Consider the following 16,622-nt stretch of genomic DNA (forward strand, 5'->3'; position numbering starts at 1 on the left):
ACAAGAAGAAGTCTTTATGTGAGCCATACCTCACCAAAAGAAGCTTTGAGAGAAATTTCTGTAAATCAAGAATAGCTGAGTGACATGAAGCTGGACAGCGTTACAAATTGATATCAAAGACTCACCAGTCTACAGTTAGACAAACAGTCAACAAGTGGAGACACTTGACTGTGGCTACTCTACCAAGAAGTGGGCAGATAGTCAAAATAAGCACAACAAACACTCATTAATGAGGTAAACAAACAACCCTGAGTGACAGCCAAAGATTTGAAGGCATCATTGGAACTGGCTAACATCCATGTTCATAAGTCTACAGTAAGTAAAACATTGAACAAGCAGGGTGTCTATGACAGGACACCACAAAGGAAGTTGCTGCTTACTAAAAACAACATTGCTACACGCCTGAAGTTTGCCAAAGAGCACATTGACACTCTACTGAAGTATTGGCAAAATGTTTTGTGGACTGATGAAACTAGGATGGAACTTTGGAAAGAACACACAACACTACATCTGGCATAAAACGCCAGAGCAAGAACACAACTGAATAGCTTCAGAAAAACAAAATCTGCTTTTGGAGTGGTCAAATCAGAGCCCAGACCTCAAACCAAAAGAGATGCCATGGAACAACTTGAAGAGGGTCACACGCGAGACATCCAATGAAATATGAAAGAGCTAAAGCAGTTCTGCAGGAAGAATGGACTAAAATTCCTCCTGGACAATGTGCAGGTCTGATCCACAGCTACAGAAAGTGTCTGGTTGAAGTTATTGCTGCCAAAGGGGGTCAACCGGTTATTAATTCTAAGGGTTCACATACTTTTTCCACTAGCACTATGCAGTTTTTATGGTTGTTCGCAATGTAGGCATAAAAGATCAGAATTTTCGGGGGGGTTCTTATTTTAGGCACATTGTAATTGTTAATACTTTTGACCTAGATGAAGATCAGATCACCATTTCTGACAAATTAATGCAGAAAACCATGAAATTCCACACACTTTTTCTTGCCACTTGTATGGGGTTCTTTAGAATATGTAGCCACATTTATTTTTTTATGTTAATTTATTTATATTTTAATAAAATATAACACATAAAATGTAATATTTATAATGTGATTTAGTACTAGAGGGCTCACTAGCTCTCTGGCTTCCTTTAGGATTCAGAGAATCAAGGGCTGCTTGTTTCTTTCATAAGTCTTTGTCAGACTCAGATCATTACATTATTCAACTTACTTGTCTCTGTTGGGTGTGACCCCTCGGATTTCACAGGACGAGCGGTCCTCTGTCATTGCCCATGAGTCCACGCCTTCTGTCTCCATTACAATTGCAGTGGAGCATTGATCGAGAATGAAGCGCACTTCCTTTAAATTGGGAGCGGGTGGAGAGAGAGGTCAGTACTGCTGCATGTGTGAATGTGCAAGTATGCTGTATCCTCTTCATACCCAGAGAGAAAGAAACAATGGCATGCAAAGCTACTATGCACTGCTCTTACTTTGCTGTTGCTCCTCACATCGAGGCGATGCCAGCGTCTGTCAGCCACCCCAACATTATTTGTTAACTGGAGAACCAGTGTCCCAGAGCCATGGTTGATTTTCAGACTAGGTGTCCCACCAATCAGTTCTGAGGAAAAGAGAAAAAATGTTATTAGACTGAAATAAGATGTTGTTAAAAGAAAATTGTTAGGACAAGTCCTAAAGAGGTGTACAGAGAAAAAACTGCTTGTCTTGCTTGCATAGAAAAAAAAATGTGTAGGCAAGGGGAAAAACAACGGTGATGAAATGCATTGCAAAAGAAGCAAAAACTGGCAAGATGCAAATAACTGCTTTGTGTACACATGGGAGAAAACCCAAGGGACAAACTAAAACATCTCACCTCAAAACAAATACACAGTATGAACAAAAAACACAATATGGGACTACAGCTCTGTCGGATTGTAGCTGGGAATCTGAACAACACCAGAAACAAGGTGACAGAAAACAGTTACATGTGATGATGATCAATGCAAATCATTAAGTTAGCGGTTCAGTACTGTGTACAGAGCCCCACAAACAACACTGAATTCATCTTTATCATATTTGGGTACACAGATATCGCAAAATCTGAACAAATAATTAAGAGCATCTGCGTGACTAGATAGTGATAAATTAGAAATACATATTTGTGTCACTTCAGTAAATAGAATGGTAATTGGAAACTGTACTGTATGTACGTAGAAGTGTGTCTGACAGCTTGAGACCAGGATAGCTACACTACAATCACCGAAACACACATTATTGTGAATGGTTTCTATGTGAATTAACACAGACCATAAAAATCCCATTATTTCATCTTCATCATCATATGGCCATTGTTTCAACACAGATTTTCTTCTAGTCATTTCCCAGAGAAACAGATGGTATTTGGTTAAATTAGTAACACGACTCATTCTGGAGAGAGATAGAGATTCTCAAGATTGAATTTGATTTTAAATAATCTTATCCTCATAACACTCATTTACTATTCATACGTACATATATTGAAAGTATGAAACTACACAATCACCAATTTAACTACTGTCCTTCAAACCTTTGTATCAGCGAGAGTGAAGCCTGCTCATGTGTTTTTGAGAAAGACACTGACTATCTACTATCCAGTCTGTTAAGAAGCTCTGACACTGAAATATGGGGTAAGCAAAAACTGAATTCCTTCTGGCACACCATAAAGTATTACATACACATTAAACATTAAAGCTGGGTTGCTCATGTAGCACCACATTAAGTACTTACTGTATAACGCAGTACCACGAGTGCTCACATCCCTCAGGACTACACTAACGAACAGAAATTTGCCTCATATATCTGATTAGCTACCACCTAGTAATTAAACACACAAAATTAAGTTCCAGGTTTTAGTGCAATAAAGGCACAGAGGCCCCTTGGTGCACATCTAATTATCCAGACTTGTTCTTTACCAATGGCCATGTAGTCCTCAGTGTCCCCAGGCAGAAGAGTGGCCAATGGGCCGGCATACAGAAGCAGTCCGTCATCTTCCTCTGTCATAAACTCCAGTGAAAGATGGCTATCAAAGCACGGCCTTATGGGGGGAAACCAGGCATAGCCGTTACCAAGGAAACTAAGTCTCGTTTGCTGACAGTCTGGCCCCTCAAGCTGTGGAGGGCAGTGGCACCTGTAGCACAGAGGGGGGAAAAGTGAGGGAAATGAAAGCAAAACATGGGGACAGGACCAATCAGTGTTGTTCATGTTTTGTGCTTTGACAAATCTTCACACTGTTCAGTCTTTGAATCTGTGCATGGGGATTTTTCTCCGGCAAATGTGACAGTGTTGGACTATGTTCCTGACACACCAGCTTTCAATGGACTGCTAGGAAAATGCTTTTATCAATCAGCTACTTCCATGAGCCACGAAACCCAGAATTTTCAGTTTTACATGAAATCAATTAGCTACGAACACAACATTGCTCCTGTCTATTCTTTATCTATCACAGCTGCCCAAGCTGAACCCTCTGGAGACTGTTTCTGCTCTACACATTACATCTCCTTTGTTAGGCTTTAATTAATTCTATTCCTCTCACTTTTCTATGTGCTGCACCACTGCTGATTTCCTGGACGTTTTCTCAATTATCCCCACCCACCCCCTTTCTCATTCTTAAGGTATTACACACTCTAGTTGAAATCTTTGCAACTGCCTCCTCTTGTACTTATCTACTTTGATTAGAGCTTGAGTGTTAAGGATCATTGCTCTTTTAGGGACTGAAAATTAAATGTTTTTCATAGCTCTACTCAGAGCGCTTGTGTATGAGACCATAATCGTAAATATTAATAATCATACAAAAACTGCATAAAACACGGATACAAGCAGAGATGAAAAAGAGCCCGTTCAATCACTGGAATGGCGAGGATGGAAAGGACCGGTTGATCTCAACCAGTCCCCTCCACTGCAGACATGTGAGACAAGCTGGCTTTCCTGATAATGTCAAAGCCATCTATTTTCATGCAGTGTATGAGGAACGGTGTGTGTACTGAGGCTGTTAGGGGCTGTTTCTCCCCATTGCTGTTTATTCTGCAGAGGGGCAACACATGTCAGGAATACTGATCTATACACTGCAAAAGGGACGGCTTAGCCTCAGTACAGCCTTATGCATACATATGCATGTATGTGACAAGCATAACACCTCACTCCTTCACCACTCTTTCATGTGATTCATGAGAGCAATGCCAATCCAAATCAAGCAGTGCAGGGCATGTTTTTCTCACTTCTGACTGACAACATCTGATTAACTGCTGTCTGAGGTTGCCTGTTAAGCTTCTTCAACAGAGGAAAGAACCAAAAATTGAATTCTTTATGGTTGTTGTATGCATTCACATGGAGGCACATATGGCATATATGGGGAGATATTCTTCTCACAGAGCAAGAGATTCGCCCAGCAGTGTGCAGATCAACTTCTGCTGAGACAATTTAAAAGATAAAAGTGAAAAAAAAAAAACAAGTCTTCTACATCCTCTTGCTGGAGACTATGCTTTTGACAAACTTGCATGTTCATGTAAACGGCATTAAACTAGATTTTGAGACGTTGTGAGCATAGAGGGGGGCCAGAGTTGTACTAATCCCCTTGCCCTATATTTGTTTAATCTGGGCATTAGTATGTGCTTGAAAAAAAACTGCATGCTGTTTCTTGGGTGAATCCTGCAGGGACCTAATCATTTGGTGGTGAAGGCCTTCATTTTGGCTCCAGACATTTATTGATAGGTTAATGTTGAAAGTAATGTTTAAAGGCTGTGCACATTATCTGCTGTATTATGCACTGTTCTGCAAACAGCACCAGGACTTTAAAATTTTAAACCTGTAGCCCTAATTGAAAAATTTGGGGAAGATACACACACACACGTAGGTTGGTTCTAAAGACCAGTACTCGATATTCAGCTGAAAACTAAGCTGAGCTCTGGCAGGTTAGCTGAAGTTCAAGGTGAAGGATATTTTTATTGATTTCACTTGTACAGTGACTCTAAGAAGAGTTTTGGTTTATTTTCTAACTCTAGTCCTGAACATCCACATGCGCTTCTCTTACCTGTATCCATTCTGGGTGTCGACACAGGTCCCCCCATTAAGGCAGGGGTTACTGGGGTAGGAGGAGCAGAGGTGGTGGGTCATTTCCCTGGCAGCACAACCACACACAGCCAAGGATGTCACCTTTACTGAGACCAAGGATAAAACACCTGAGTCTGCCAGTGTGGGCGAGTCACCGATGCTTAACTGAGTGAAGCAGCCACCGGATGTCTTGCAGTCTGTGTGCATACACTCATCTATCTGCACCTGGCTCACATTCACACGCAGCAATGACTGCAGCTGCAGAGAATCAGAAAAGGGAAGAAGGGAGGAGATGAGGGAGACAAAAATACAAATTACAATAACTGTCAGTGACGATACAGTACACGGGGGTAAACAGAGATGTTTGAAAGAGAAAAACAAGTAATGCAAAAGAGGAAGGCAAGGCCTAATCTACATAAATACTTTCAAATTTCTAACTGAAAAGTGAGTGAGATCCAGTGTTCATCATGACGGATGATTCAAAATGATTTGCAATTAAAACATGGAAGAAAGGAACTAAAAAAAAGAGGGGAAGGGACATAGACAACTAATGAATGGGAGAGACAAAAAGACATGACAGGGCCAGGCAGTAAACAGGCACAAGTTGGTGTGAAAATAAAAGGGCAGATAAAAAGCTCTCTTATCGCTTCCCCTTAAGCTCCCAAGTGTATCATGTAATATATGAGCATTGATTTCTATCTATCAGACAATGGTGCATTTACCTTTTTTTTATGTTCAGCGAGGACGCCGTGCAGTTTCTCTGGGCGCAGGTAGCCATTATCAGTTAGCACATAGAAATGGATGTCCACTGTTTTCTCCTCTCTATCTGCTATGCTGAAAATGTTGATACTCCCTGGTCTGACAGACAAGGTTTCAGACAGGAAGTCCCAGAACGTCTCCAGCCGACTCTTCCCTTCAACGCTCGAGTCGATAAAATCTCCTGCGGTAATGCCTTCAGGAGACAAAGAGAGCAGGGGTTCGTGCAGTAAGAACTACTGACTCGTCAATGACAACTACAGAGTTGATCAAAGTCTACCGAGCTCCTCATTGCATTAGCCCACGAGGTAATCTAACATCTCCCCCTATTGATCCATGTCCTTACTGAATCATCCACGACGTAATATAGTTGAATAAAAATCTTTTATTTCTTAACTGAAATAAAGTTAGAGGTCTTGAGGAACTGCCTTCTACAAAATATTTTAATGAGGGGGAAATCAATCACATTTGTGGTGCCACCTCCCAATAACATCTGAAGAAGGTGAGTATTCATCTTTAATCTTCAAAATGATAATGACTTGCAGTCAGAGGCTTCCATAATAGCCTTCGACTGTGTTCGCCGAACGACTTTTTAAATGTCAAGGACTTTACCTGACACTTCCAAATTGACCTTTATGTCTCTGATTTGCTCTGAAAGACTGACAGAAAAATGAACACTCTAACACAAACTTCAGAGGGTTGAAGAATAATAACAAAAAGGAAACTATTACCAATATGCAGTGTGAATAGCTGCTTTACAATGCTTAGAAATGTTAAATAATGCACGTAAAAAAAAATTCTCCTGACAGCCCATTATTTCAGCATTAACTGGATTGACAACCTGATAATCATTCAATGAAAAGTACCAATTTATTCATGCCTGTGGCAGATGCTGTCTCTTTCAACATTAGCTTTAAAAAGGATTTAAACAACAACAGCAGAAACAAAGAGCTTTCGAGTGTGTGGAGGATGACTGAGACAGGGAATCTGATTGAAAAACTATTTTACTAAACATTTTAACTAATAGTTCTGTGGGTCATGTAGAAACATAAATGGTAAAGGGATTCACAGAAATAAACATCCACCTGTAGAGAGGTGGATGATTATTGCCCCCTCTGCGATTCAAAATTAACAGTGGTTATGTCATTAGGTGAGTCAGTAATTCTATTAGAATTACCTTTCAAACGCAGTGAGGCGGATGACCAGATGGCCTTATCCTCCAGCTCGCGGACATGAACTCTGACACCTGACATCACATCGGGCCACACCCCATCTGACACCCAGACCCTCAACCAGTAGCTGCCTGCTGGAGTGTTCTGTCGGACAGTCAGCACACCTGTGCTCTGGTTCAGGCTGAAGTATCTAAAAAGGAAAAGCAGAGGAGGCGTTAGGTAGGAGAGGACGGCTGAGCAGGAAGATGAGCGAATAAAAAAAAAAAAGAGATGACAACTATCTGCTTTTGTTTCTGAGCTCTTGTTCAGAGGAGGAATAACTGACAGATGGTGGAGAAATGGTCAGCAGTACCTGCTTTTCCTCTGGCAGGAGGTGGATGGAAATTAATTTTGAAAAGCAAGAAACACAAACACAAAAAATGCCACAAAGAGCAAGAACATGAAAAAAAATTATTTTGCTCTAAAAAAGCTCCTAAAAGATCTTGATAGTTGTCATGGCAACTGTCAGAATTTATTATATGAATAAAACAAATGTGCAATTGGTATTTCTAATCTGATCTTGTCGATGTGAATACTGAATAGCTGCACAAGGTCTCCGTTGGAGTCAGATGTGCTCTTACGTGAAGTACCTGTTGGACATGTTGCAAGCCTTGCTACAGAGGTATAGCCATATCCCCTTTCTTTTTCAAATTCCACACTGTTGGCAGTTCTTCTGGTACGGTCTTGCTTTAGGAATGGTACTGTACCTTTGCTGCACATTTGGAGATCTGCATGAATTATGCTAAAGTTATATGCATTACACAGTGAGCTCTTACTTGGCTGCACTTGTCTCCAGAGTGTAGGTCTTGTTGTCCCAGTCATCGGGATCTGGGGCATACACCTTTCCCAGTGCTGCATTTGCCATCCTTCCTGTTCAAGGAAAACACACACACACACACATGCGCGCACACAAACACACACCCATGCGCAGACACACAAACGCACATTGATTCCGTCTGGACCGAATCTGCTGATGCCAACACTTATCTTTTCGTCCCTCTCTTCTCCTTATCTTGCATTCTTGTGTTCTGTTCTACTTATTATGCTCATAACTGTGTAGCCCCACTGCTGGAATGAATAGGCTCTCAGTGCTCTACTTCAGACAGCATGGAGCTTAAGGAAGCAAGGCTATCTCAGTATGGATTATGTTATTATCGACCTGCAGTGCCAGAGTACTGCAGCTGGGTAAACAATGGCAGCCTAGATGAGTCACAGCGCTCCTGTTTTCAACAATTACCAAACGTGTCGTGCGCAATCAAAACACTAACAAGCCAACATGCCTAACCAACTTACCTGGAGGATAAAATGAAAGAAAAAAGAAAAAATCGTGATCTCTATCATAATGTTTAGATGAGCTACAGGCGTACAGCTGGCAAAGGAAGACTGTGCTGAGGGCTTGAGAAAGGATTTGACAACAATATTACCATAAGAAAACAGTGTTAAAATGCAATAGGAAGAGCGCAATTATGAATTCCAGACTCCACTGAGCAGGTACGGGAGTGAAAACTTTTCCCCTCAGCTGTAGTCTCAGCTTTCCATCTTCACTCAAGCTCTGCCTGCAGTGAAAAGCTCTGTTGCAGCAACAGGGGAGCAAAAGAATTAAATAAGGGGAAGCCACAAACTCACCCTTGTGGTTTTGCACATAGACATCTTTCTCTCCCGCCTGATGGGCGTTGTCATTCTGGTCGCCGATGGTTATGGTGAGTGTGTTTGTGGCTGTCATTGGCGGATTGCCACTGTCACTCATAATCACCGGCAGGTGGAACTCGCGCTGCCTTTCCCTGTCGAATCTCCGCAGGGCAGTAAGTGTAGCAGAGCTGTTCCCATGATCCTGCAGGTGGAAGTCAATGGAGTAAATTGAGGGCAAGGAGAGAAAGAAAGGAGGCCCGTGCTCTGGGGAGTCTCTGTCCACAACGTGAAGCAGAGTTGAGCTCCTGTTGAGCCAAACCACCTGAGGTGCTGGACTGTTTTCCCATAGCAGAGGGGTATAGGCTGTCTCCAGCTCTGGCCCATTGTCATTCATGTCTAGCAGTGGCAAGTGAACCGTGACACTGCCAGTCAGTGCTGGGGTACCCCGGTCTATCGCCATGACGACCAGTTCATAACCCGCCACTGTCTCTCTGTCCAGCGGCCTGGCAACTGTGACCACACCAGCTTGGCTGACTGTAAAATGTCCATATGGGTCAGACTGAGGGAGGATGCTGTACACAATGTCCCCATTCAAGCCTGAGTCAGAGTCAGTTGCCACAACCTGAATGACGCTGGTTCCTGCAGGTATGTCCTCAGGCAAAGCGGAGAGCATGTGGGAGATTGGGGAAAATACGGGGGCATTATCATTCTCATCTTCTACTAGAACCACACAGTGGATAAGGCTGGAGAAATCGGAGTCCTCCACCTTGATGGTAAGGTTGAACCGCTGTTCCCCTGGCTTCTCAAAGTCCAGCTTCTTCTTTAGTCTCAGAGTGCCCGTCTGGTTCAGTCGGCGGCTGACCATGTAGAACTGTTGCTGCGGGTCTCCTGCCACTACATTGAAGGTCAGCTGTCCATATGTGCCAGTATCAGGATCCACAGCACTCAACTCCAGAATTGTAGCATCTTCATTAGTGTTCTCTGGTACACGAGCCCCACACCGGTCTGTTCTAAACTTTGGGACGTGGTCGTTGATGTCTGTCACTACTATAGTGACAGTAGCGGTTCCTGTCATACCCCCACCGTCCCGGGCCTCCACTACCAGCCGGTGGTTGTCAGCAAACTCCCGATCGAGTCCCTCTGCTGCCACAGATATGGTGCCCGTGCTGGAGTCAATAGTAAAAAGGTCTGCATTGTTTACGTTCTGCACATTCTCAGTAATTTGGTAGGTAAGGATTGCGTTCTGACCTACAGCTGCATCGTCAAGGTCTACTGCTGTCATTTCCACTACAAATGTCCCAGGAGGGGAGTTCTCCACCACGTTACTATGACAATTATCAGGCGCACACGAGAAGGTGGGGGCATTGTCATTGATGTCCCACACATTGATAATAACATCTGTAAAGCCAGTCAGTCCCTCGCCTTCCTCGTCTGTTGCCATCACAACAAAGCGCCAGACGGCACGCTCTTCTCTGTCCATGGTGCGCTGAGCATACATCTCTCCCGTGATGTCGTTGATCATGAAGTGTGACTCTGCACCTTGGCCATGAATGGAATACCGGATGGCACCCTGGTCTGCATCTTTGTCTGGGTCAGTGGCTGTCACCTGCCAGGTGACAATAAATAAATAAAATGGACACCCATTCATCCAGTCAAACCCACCTTTACGTATTCTTTTTTTTTTTTTTTCAGTTGTCAGTCTTTTTTCTTTTTTTACTTAGAGAGCTCATTTAAGCACTTTTTTCCTGACCACCTACATTAAAGCAATGATGTCTGATCAGGCATGTTTCTTGCATCTGGCCTAAGACTGGATCTGACAGCCTGCCTGCTGAGATTCATCTCTACCGTCTCACTGGAATGATAATTCTATAATCTTTCAAACTGTGAAACTGTACAATTAATAACCAACAGTAGATACAGTAGATGGAGAAAAAAATATGCTATGTTATATAAGCAATACTTAAACACACATTACATCTAAGACATTGACTAAAAAAGTACTATCTAGACATAATTACTGTCATTACTGAAAAGCTGCTGGGTAGAACTTCTTTGAGACTCTCACCTGTAGTACAAACACGGGCGACCCATCAAGCTCTTCTGTGACAGATCCATAGTATTCATTCATGGAGAACACAGGTGCCTCATCATTCTTATTAACCACAGTAACTACCACAGCGGCGTAGTCTTCCCATTTCCCATCAGAAGCAAGGACCAATAGCTTGTATCTCTTTTGCTGCTCATAATCTAGTGGCTGCGCAATAAAGATCGTTCCCACCTCTGGCTCAATATCAAAAACACCACCCTTGTTGCCAGATGTTATCTGGTAGCGTAGCTTGGCATTGGCTCCTGTTAGAGGAAAAACAAATTGCATAATTGGGAATGTGATAAAACAGACCTGGCTCTGCAAATGACAGTTTTCAGATGAGATTACTGAAATGTAAATGTAAGCATTAAGTGTAACAGACTTCATTCCTTCAATAACTGTATCCTAAATACTTCAATATTATCCCCTTCTTACTTTTAGCAGCAGTACCACAATTCCAACAACAACAGCAGGACATAAACACAGGGGTAAAACGCCTCATTTCCTCCAAGACCTGAGCATTAGAAGGTTTTCAAGTATCCCTTTCTTGTTCTGATTACTTAATTATAAGGAAACTTTGGTACCTTGGCTTTAATCAGATACTAATTAAAAAAAAAAGCATACCAATAAAGTAAAAGGGAGAGTGAGAGTGAAGAGAGCAAAATTCACTCTGATAGTGCTCTCAAGGGAATGATTTTGAGGTCTAAGAGAAGATGGGGGATGAAGCTGAGTGGAGGGGAAGTCAATATCTGAATGTATCTACTGTGTCTCCATGGAGACCATCCAATCTAGTGGTTTAACATTGGAATAGATAAGATAATCTCCTGGAATCTACAGTTTGCTTTCAATCGTACTGTTGGGTTAAAGTAGCTACAATCCCATTTAAATACACTAATCTGTACTATTAACACAGCCCTTGCTGACAAAGTGCTCTCTACCTCCCACTGAGATCTGGTAGGCTTACAGCAGTCAAGCCCTGGGTGGAGTTTTTTTAAACAAGACAGATTGAGCGTGGCCTCTCAGGCACAAGTGCAACAGTATTGTAACTTTAATGTTGGGGGTTGGTGCTATTCATCATTAGTGCTGCAACTCGGCCTTTAAGCTGCACCCCCTCTCAACATAAATACTTGATTAACGGACCTAAACATGTCTGATGAAGAGATCTTAGACTACTGCTGAACACAGGATGAGCAACTGCTTTATTGCTTAAATCCCGCCCACCTACTGTGTGGGAGCGTGTCACTCTTTTTGGAACATATGTGCTACAGTGCATTACTAAGCACTCAAATGGCTACTGCTAAATCTAGCACACTGCATGGTTTCGGCAGAGCTGCTCAGCCCAGATTGGGAAAGACTGCCCACAGGGTCACTTTATGCATACTGCTACAAATGCATGCCATCTTGCAAAAAAGTGTCTACTTGGCACACAACTCACTGCTTGGAAGAATGAGTTGTAGACGGTTACAATTTGCCTACAATATGTGCTGGAAAGTTTCAAAGTACATCACAGAAACTTTATATTGGTTCTGGTTGGCTAGCTTCTTTGACCTTTATTTCTAGAAAGTGCCATCAGTAAAATCTCTTTGGGATCTGCTCAGTGTACTGCCTCATCAAACGCACCTTCATCCTCATCATTAGCGCTAACGGTGACAACAGCCAGGCCCACATCTGCATTCTCGTCGACACCGACTTCATAGAGCCGCTGAGCAAAGACTGGCTTGTTGTCGTTAACGTCGCTGATGAAAACCCTCACATAGGCTGTGTCTGCAAGAATGACAGAGTGGCAGACGATTAAGCAACAAAAGCACACAAACACACGCAGTCAGTTGAACACTGTATGGGTGCATTCTCCTTCCATCTGTTTATTGATTCTACAATTCATTGTCATTGTTTAGTGAGGAAGAGGCACTTAACCCGACGCAATGTGCCTCATTGACATGGAAATCAGACAAAACATTATTCACAAAGAAGTGCAGTAAATTACATAAATTATTCATTTTGTCAGGAGTTTATTGGTTTAACTGTGGTAACAGTTTTCGACAAAAAGAACAACGGCAATGGGGCTAAACCTCTTCAACAAGCTGCTTTTTTTTTTTGCTGAGACTAGATAAAGAACCTCTCTACTGGGAAGGTTAAATATTTATAAGATGACAAGTGTTTGTGTCTTATCTGTGCCCCCCTCATTATACTGTTTATTTCTTTAGTTAGAAAGAGTAAATTATCTGCTCCCAGAATGCATGGGTGACATGTTAATTTCAAGCTGCAGCAGTAAGAGATGATGGTGGTGGAAGGTGGCCCTACTTTCGTGGCTTGTTTTTACATTTTCCTCCTCCCCTTGGTGTTTCCCAAGGGAGACGCAAAGAGACAGGTAATGTTTGCAGAGGAGATGATGCCCTTCTGGATGTGGGAGATATGCTTTGCAAGACACAGCAAAGGCTCATTGTAAATGCTAAGCATCCCTGGCAACCCTGGAGAGAAGGCTTTGTTGCTCCCAAACATCACTCTTTACCCCTAATACGTCTTCCACAAACATTAGAAAAAGACTAATTTCTGTACACATACGTCATATCCCATAGCTCTAGATATATAACAAGGCATTATGACTGCCAAAATGTCACAAAGAGAGCATGGTAAACAAGCACAGGCCGTACTGGTTAAATATTGAACAATGACAATTCAAAACAGAGAAAAAAAGGGGTTGTAACAAAAAAAAAGATTGCCAAGAAATCTCTGAGCTATTTTCACATGGAAGAGATTGAAGCTGTCTGGTCATGGCAGAGGAATAAATCAAATTAAGATTCACTTTACAAAGTCAATCCCAACGTGTAAACGATATAATGTAATGCCAATGCAGTCTGTTTAAAACACAGAGCACAGTGGAAGCACTCCTCATTGTTGAGTTTTCAATATTGCCCTATAGACTTACAGAGAAAGAACAGTGCTGATTTTTATGAATAGGACACTGCACCAGGGCAGAGGTCACTTTCAAGTTAACTCAGCTAACTTATATAGTTCATTAAAGACGAATAACAATGGAATATAACTCTACCTATCAAGAAAACACTAAATCTGAAGACACTCACTCAGATAACTGAACATTAATGAGTCTAACATGGGGCCAAAATACTGCAAATGAAATGAAGCAGCATATAAAATCATGATCAGTATCTTATGTCAACATTAAACTCCTAATTCTTGCCTGAGTTGGGCTGTTTGTTCTTGCCGGGTCGGGCGGACTCCTGGCCATCTTCTGACTGAACTTCCAACAAATAGGAGCTGCGAGCCTCACGATCAAACACAGCTTCAGAGTAGATGATTCCAAGTTCGGGATCAATGCGGAACAGACGGTGATCGCCACTGCTGTCACTCAGCAGAGAGTAAGTGATCTGTTGAGCACAGGGGATTTAAAAATGAAGTTACTATTTTAAGCAATAACCTAAAGAAACAGTAAAAATTAAAGGCTTTGGAGCTGAAAATGTCAAGACTTCTCTATTACACTCCCAGAGTGTATCGTCTCATTACAGGCAAACCCAGATCGATATACTCTGCCCCACCAATATTGTCACAGTCAATCACACAGCTGCGGTGGAATGGTTCCCAAGACTTTCTCCACCACAAGTTGACAAAAACCTTCCACACTACACACACTCGTGGTGTGATGTTACAACATCCTCTTTCTAGCATTACATGGACGGTATAACAAGCAAAACCACAAAAGTGCAGCACTCATAAAGTGTTCAGACCCCCTTCACTTTCTTTCAGTTTTGTTATGTTGAAGCATGATATTAATTGTTTAAATTCATTGATCTTATTAAGTACCCCATAATGACAAAGGCACAGAAAAATAAACTTTCTTCTGCACTGAATGTTCCCACAAGCACAGCGGCCTTCATAATTCTCAAATGGAGGAAGTTTATTAGAACCAGGACTCTTCTAAGAGCTGGTCACCCAGTCACGATGAGCAATCGTGGGAGAAGGGCCTTAGTACGAGAGGTGAGCAAGAACCCAATGGTCATTCTGACTGAGCTCCAGAGACCCTGGAGGACACCCATCACTGCAGCCCTCCACCCTCCACCAATCTGGGCTTTATGGAAGAGTGCCTACAACATAACAAAGTCGAAAAAGTGAAGGGCGTCTGAGCACTTTCTGAATGCACTGTAGATCAGCACAAACCTCTCCGTTAAGGCCCAGGTCCTTGTCATGAGCAGACACTTGGAGAACTAGTGTCCCTATCTCTGCTCCTTCGGTTACTGAGGCCTCGTAGATGGAAGAAGTGAAAAAGGGCACGTTGTCGTTCACATCTTTAGGAGCAAGAAGAGAATTAGAAGCACATTGATAATGCGTTAAATTCTGCATAGTAATTATAATAATAATAATAGTAAGGAATTCCCCACCTACACTTAAACTCAAACTAAAATTAATGGCTAAAAACATTCATACATACACATATTTTCTTACCATTTCAACCAGCTACTATTGACTCATCATTTTAATACCCAACATTTAATTATCACTTGCTACATGTAATTATATAATTACTTCTAGATAAAATACAACTGAAAATTAAAAAAAAGACACAAAGCTGAAAACATGCTAAAACATTAAAAACATTAATAAAACCTGCTAATGGATTAATTAAGTGCTGCATGTTGATGTCAATATGCTGTCAAAGAATGAAAATAGTTAAAAGAGGCAAAAGTACAAATCTTACCGGTAATATTCACATATACTGTAGTGAAAGCTGCAAGAGGAACTGCGGCCACGTTCTGCGCTCGGACCCGGAGAGAAAAAAAGGGTGTTGTCTCATAGTCCAGAGGCTCAGACACCAGGATGGACGCAGAGCCATCTTCACGGTTGGGGGACAGATAGAAACGAACCGGCATGTTGGTTTCGGGGACCATCCCATCCTCCAGGTTGTATGTCACCCTCGGGTCACCCAAATGAGATGTGGCTTTGATTGTCTGAATAGGATGAGATGAGAAATTACATCATGATTTTCAAGTGTCAAGTGTCTATGCTAGACATCTTCTGGCCTTTGATTCAAACTAACCCACCAAAAAGAAGGTTTTTTATTCTTGGCACAAATAAATGGTTTTACAGGGAGGGAATTTGCTTATTTTGCTTATCACTGTCCTAAATGAAAGGCAAGACCTACGGGACGATTAGCTTAGCTTAGCATCTGCAAAAATGGAAATGCAAAAATAGTTTGGCAAAACAAATTGTGTTTGGCAACATGTTAACTAGTGAACTCTGCTGCTACAGGGCATGTTTTTAAAAATTCAGAAAGAGGCAAGCCAGTTGTTTCTCCCTGCTTCCAGCCTTGATGCTGAATTAATCTAACAGACTGTTGCTAACAGCTTCATAATTAATGTCTAGATTTCAGAGCGCCATCAATCTTCTTATTTAAATTTTGGTGAAAGCAGCTAAGTGTATTTTCCAGAAATCTCAAACTATTGCTCTGACAAGAGTTTTACCAGTCTGAATGAAGCACAGGTCACATTTTGATTGATGTGATCATTGATAATTTAAGTGAGAACCTGTGCAGATTAAAAATCCAACCTGTTCTTTGAGCCCTGAAAAAAAATGTCTTTTCTCAAAGTGAACCCCCTTGTGAAGACCTTGGGAAAAATGTTTTGCTCTTCACATGGATGGCTTATCATTTTCATACCCAAGAAGACTATTTGAAGGGATTTAATTAGTCTGTGGTTATTAAACTTGCTTAGCGCATGAGATCCAATGTCAGCTTTCACCTACAACATCAAACTAAAACACATTTATAGATTTGTCAGCACACTGACAAGCTTTCAAAGGTGTATTTTGAGCACAAAGAGAACACAGTGTCAGAATAACATTCATACAGTGC

At 41.9% G+C, this 16,622-nt stretch overlaps 1 protein-coding gene across 1 annotated transcript in view; it reads right to left on the reverse strand.

Annotated features, from left to right (window-relative positions):
* Positions 1-16,622, reverse strand: part of LOC113166035 (neural-cadherin-like) — a 73,913-nt gene that overhangs the window by 16,122 nt on the left and 41,169 nt on the right. Inside the window, exons 13-25 of the mRNA XM_026365952.1 lie at positions 15,471-15,720; positions 14,933-15,060; positions 13,959-14,145; positions 12,380-12,523; positions 10,739-11,022; positions 8,671-10,279; positions 7,821-7,914; positions 7,011-7,195; positions 5,800-6,029; positions 5,058-5,335; positions 2,944-3,158; positions 1,486-1,613; positions 1,227-1,354 (exon numbers count right to left, since the gene is read on the reverse strand). Coding sequence (XP_026221737.1) covers positions 1,227-1,354; positions 1,486-1,613; positions 2,944-3,158; positions 5,058-5,335; positions 5,800-6,029; positions 7,011-7,195; positions 7,821-7,914; positions 8,671-10,279; positions 10,739-11,022; positions 12,380-12,523; positions 13,959-14,145; positions 14,933-15,060; positions 15,471-15,720 — 3,860 coding nt within the window. The remainder of the gene's footprint in view (positions 1-1,226; positions 1,355-1,485; positions 1,614-2,943; positions 3,159-5,057; positions 5,336-5,799; positions 6,030-7,010; positions 7,196-7,820; positions 7,915-8,670; positions 10,280-10,738; positions 11,023-12,379; positions 12,524-13,958; positions 14,146-14,932; positions 15,061-15,470; positions 15,721-16,622) is intronic.

Source organism: Anabas testudineus, chromosome 6, assembly GCF_900324465.2.
Source record: "Anabas testudineus chromosome 6, fAnaTes1.2, whole genome shotgun sequence".
Taxonomy (NCBI): Eukaryota; Metazoa; Chordata; class Actinopteri; order Anabantiformes; family Anabantidae; genus Anabas; species Anabas testudineus.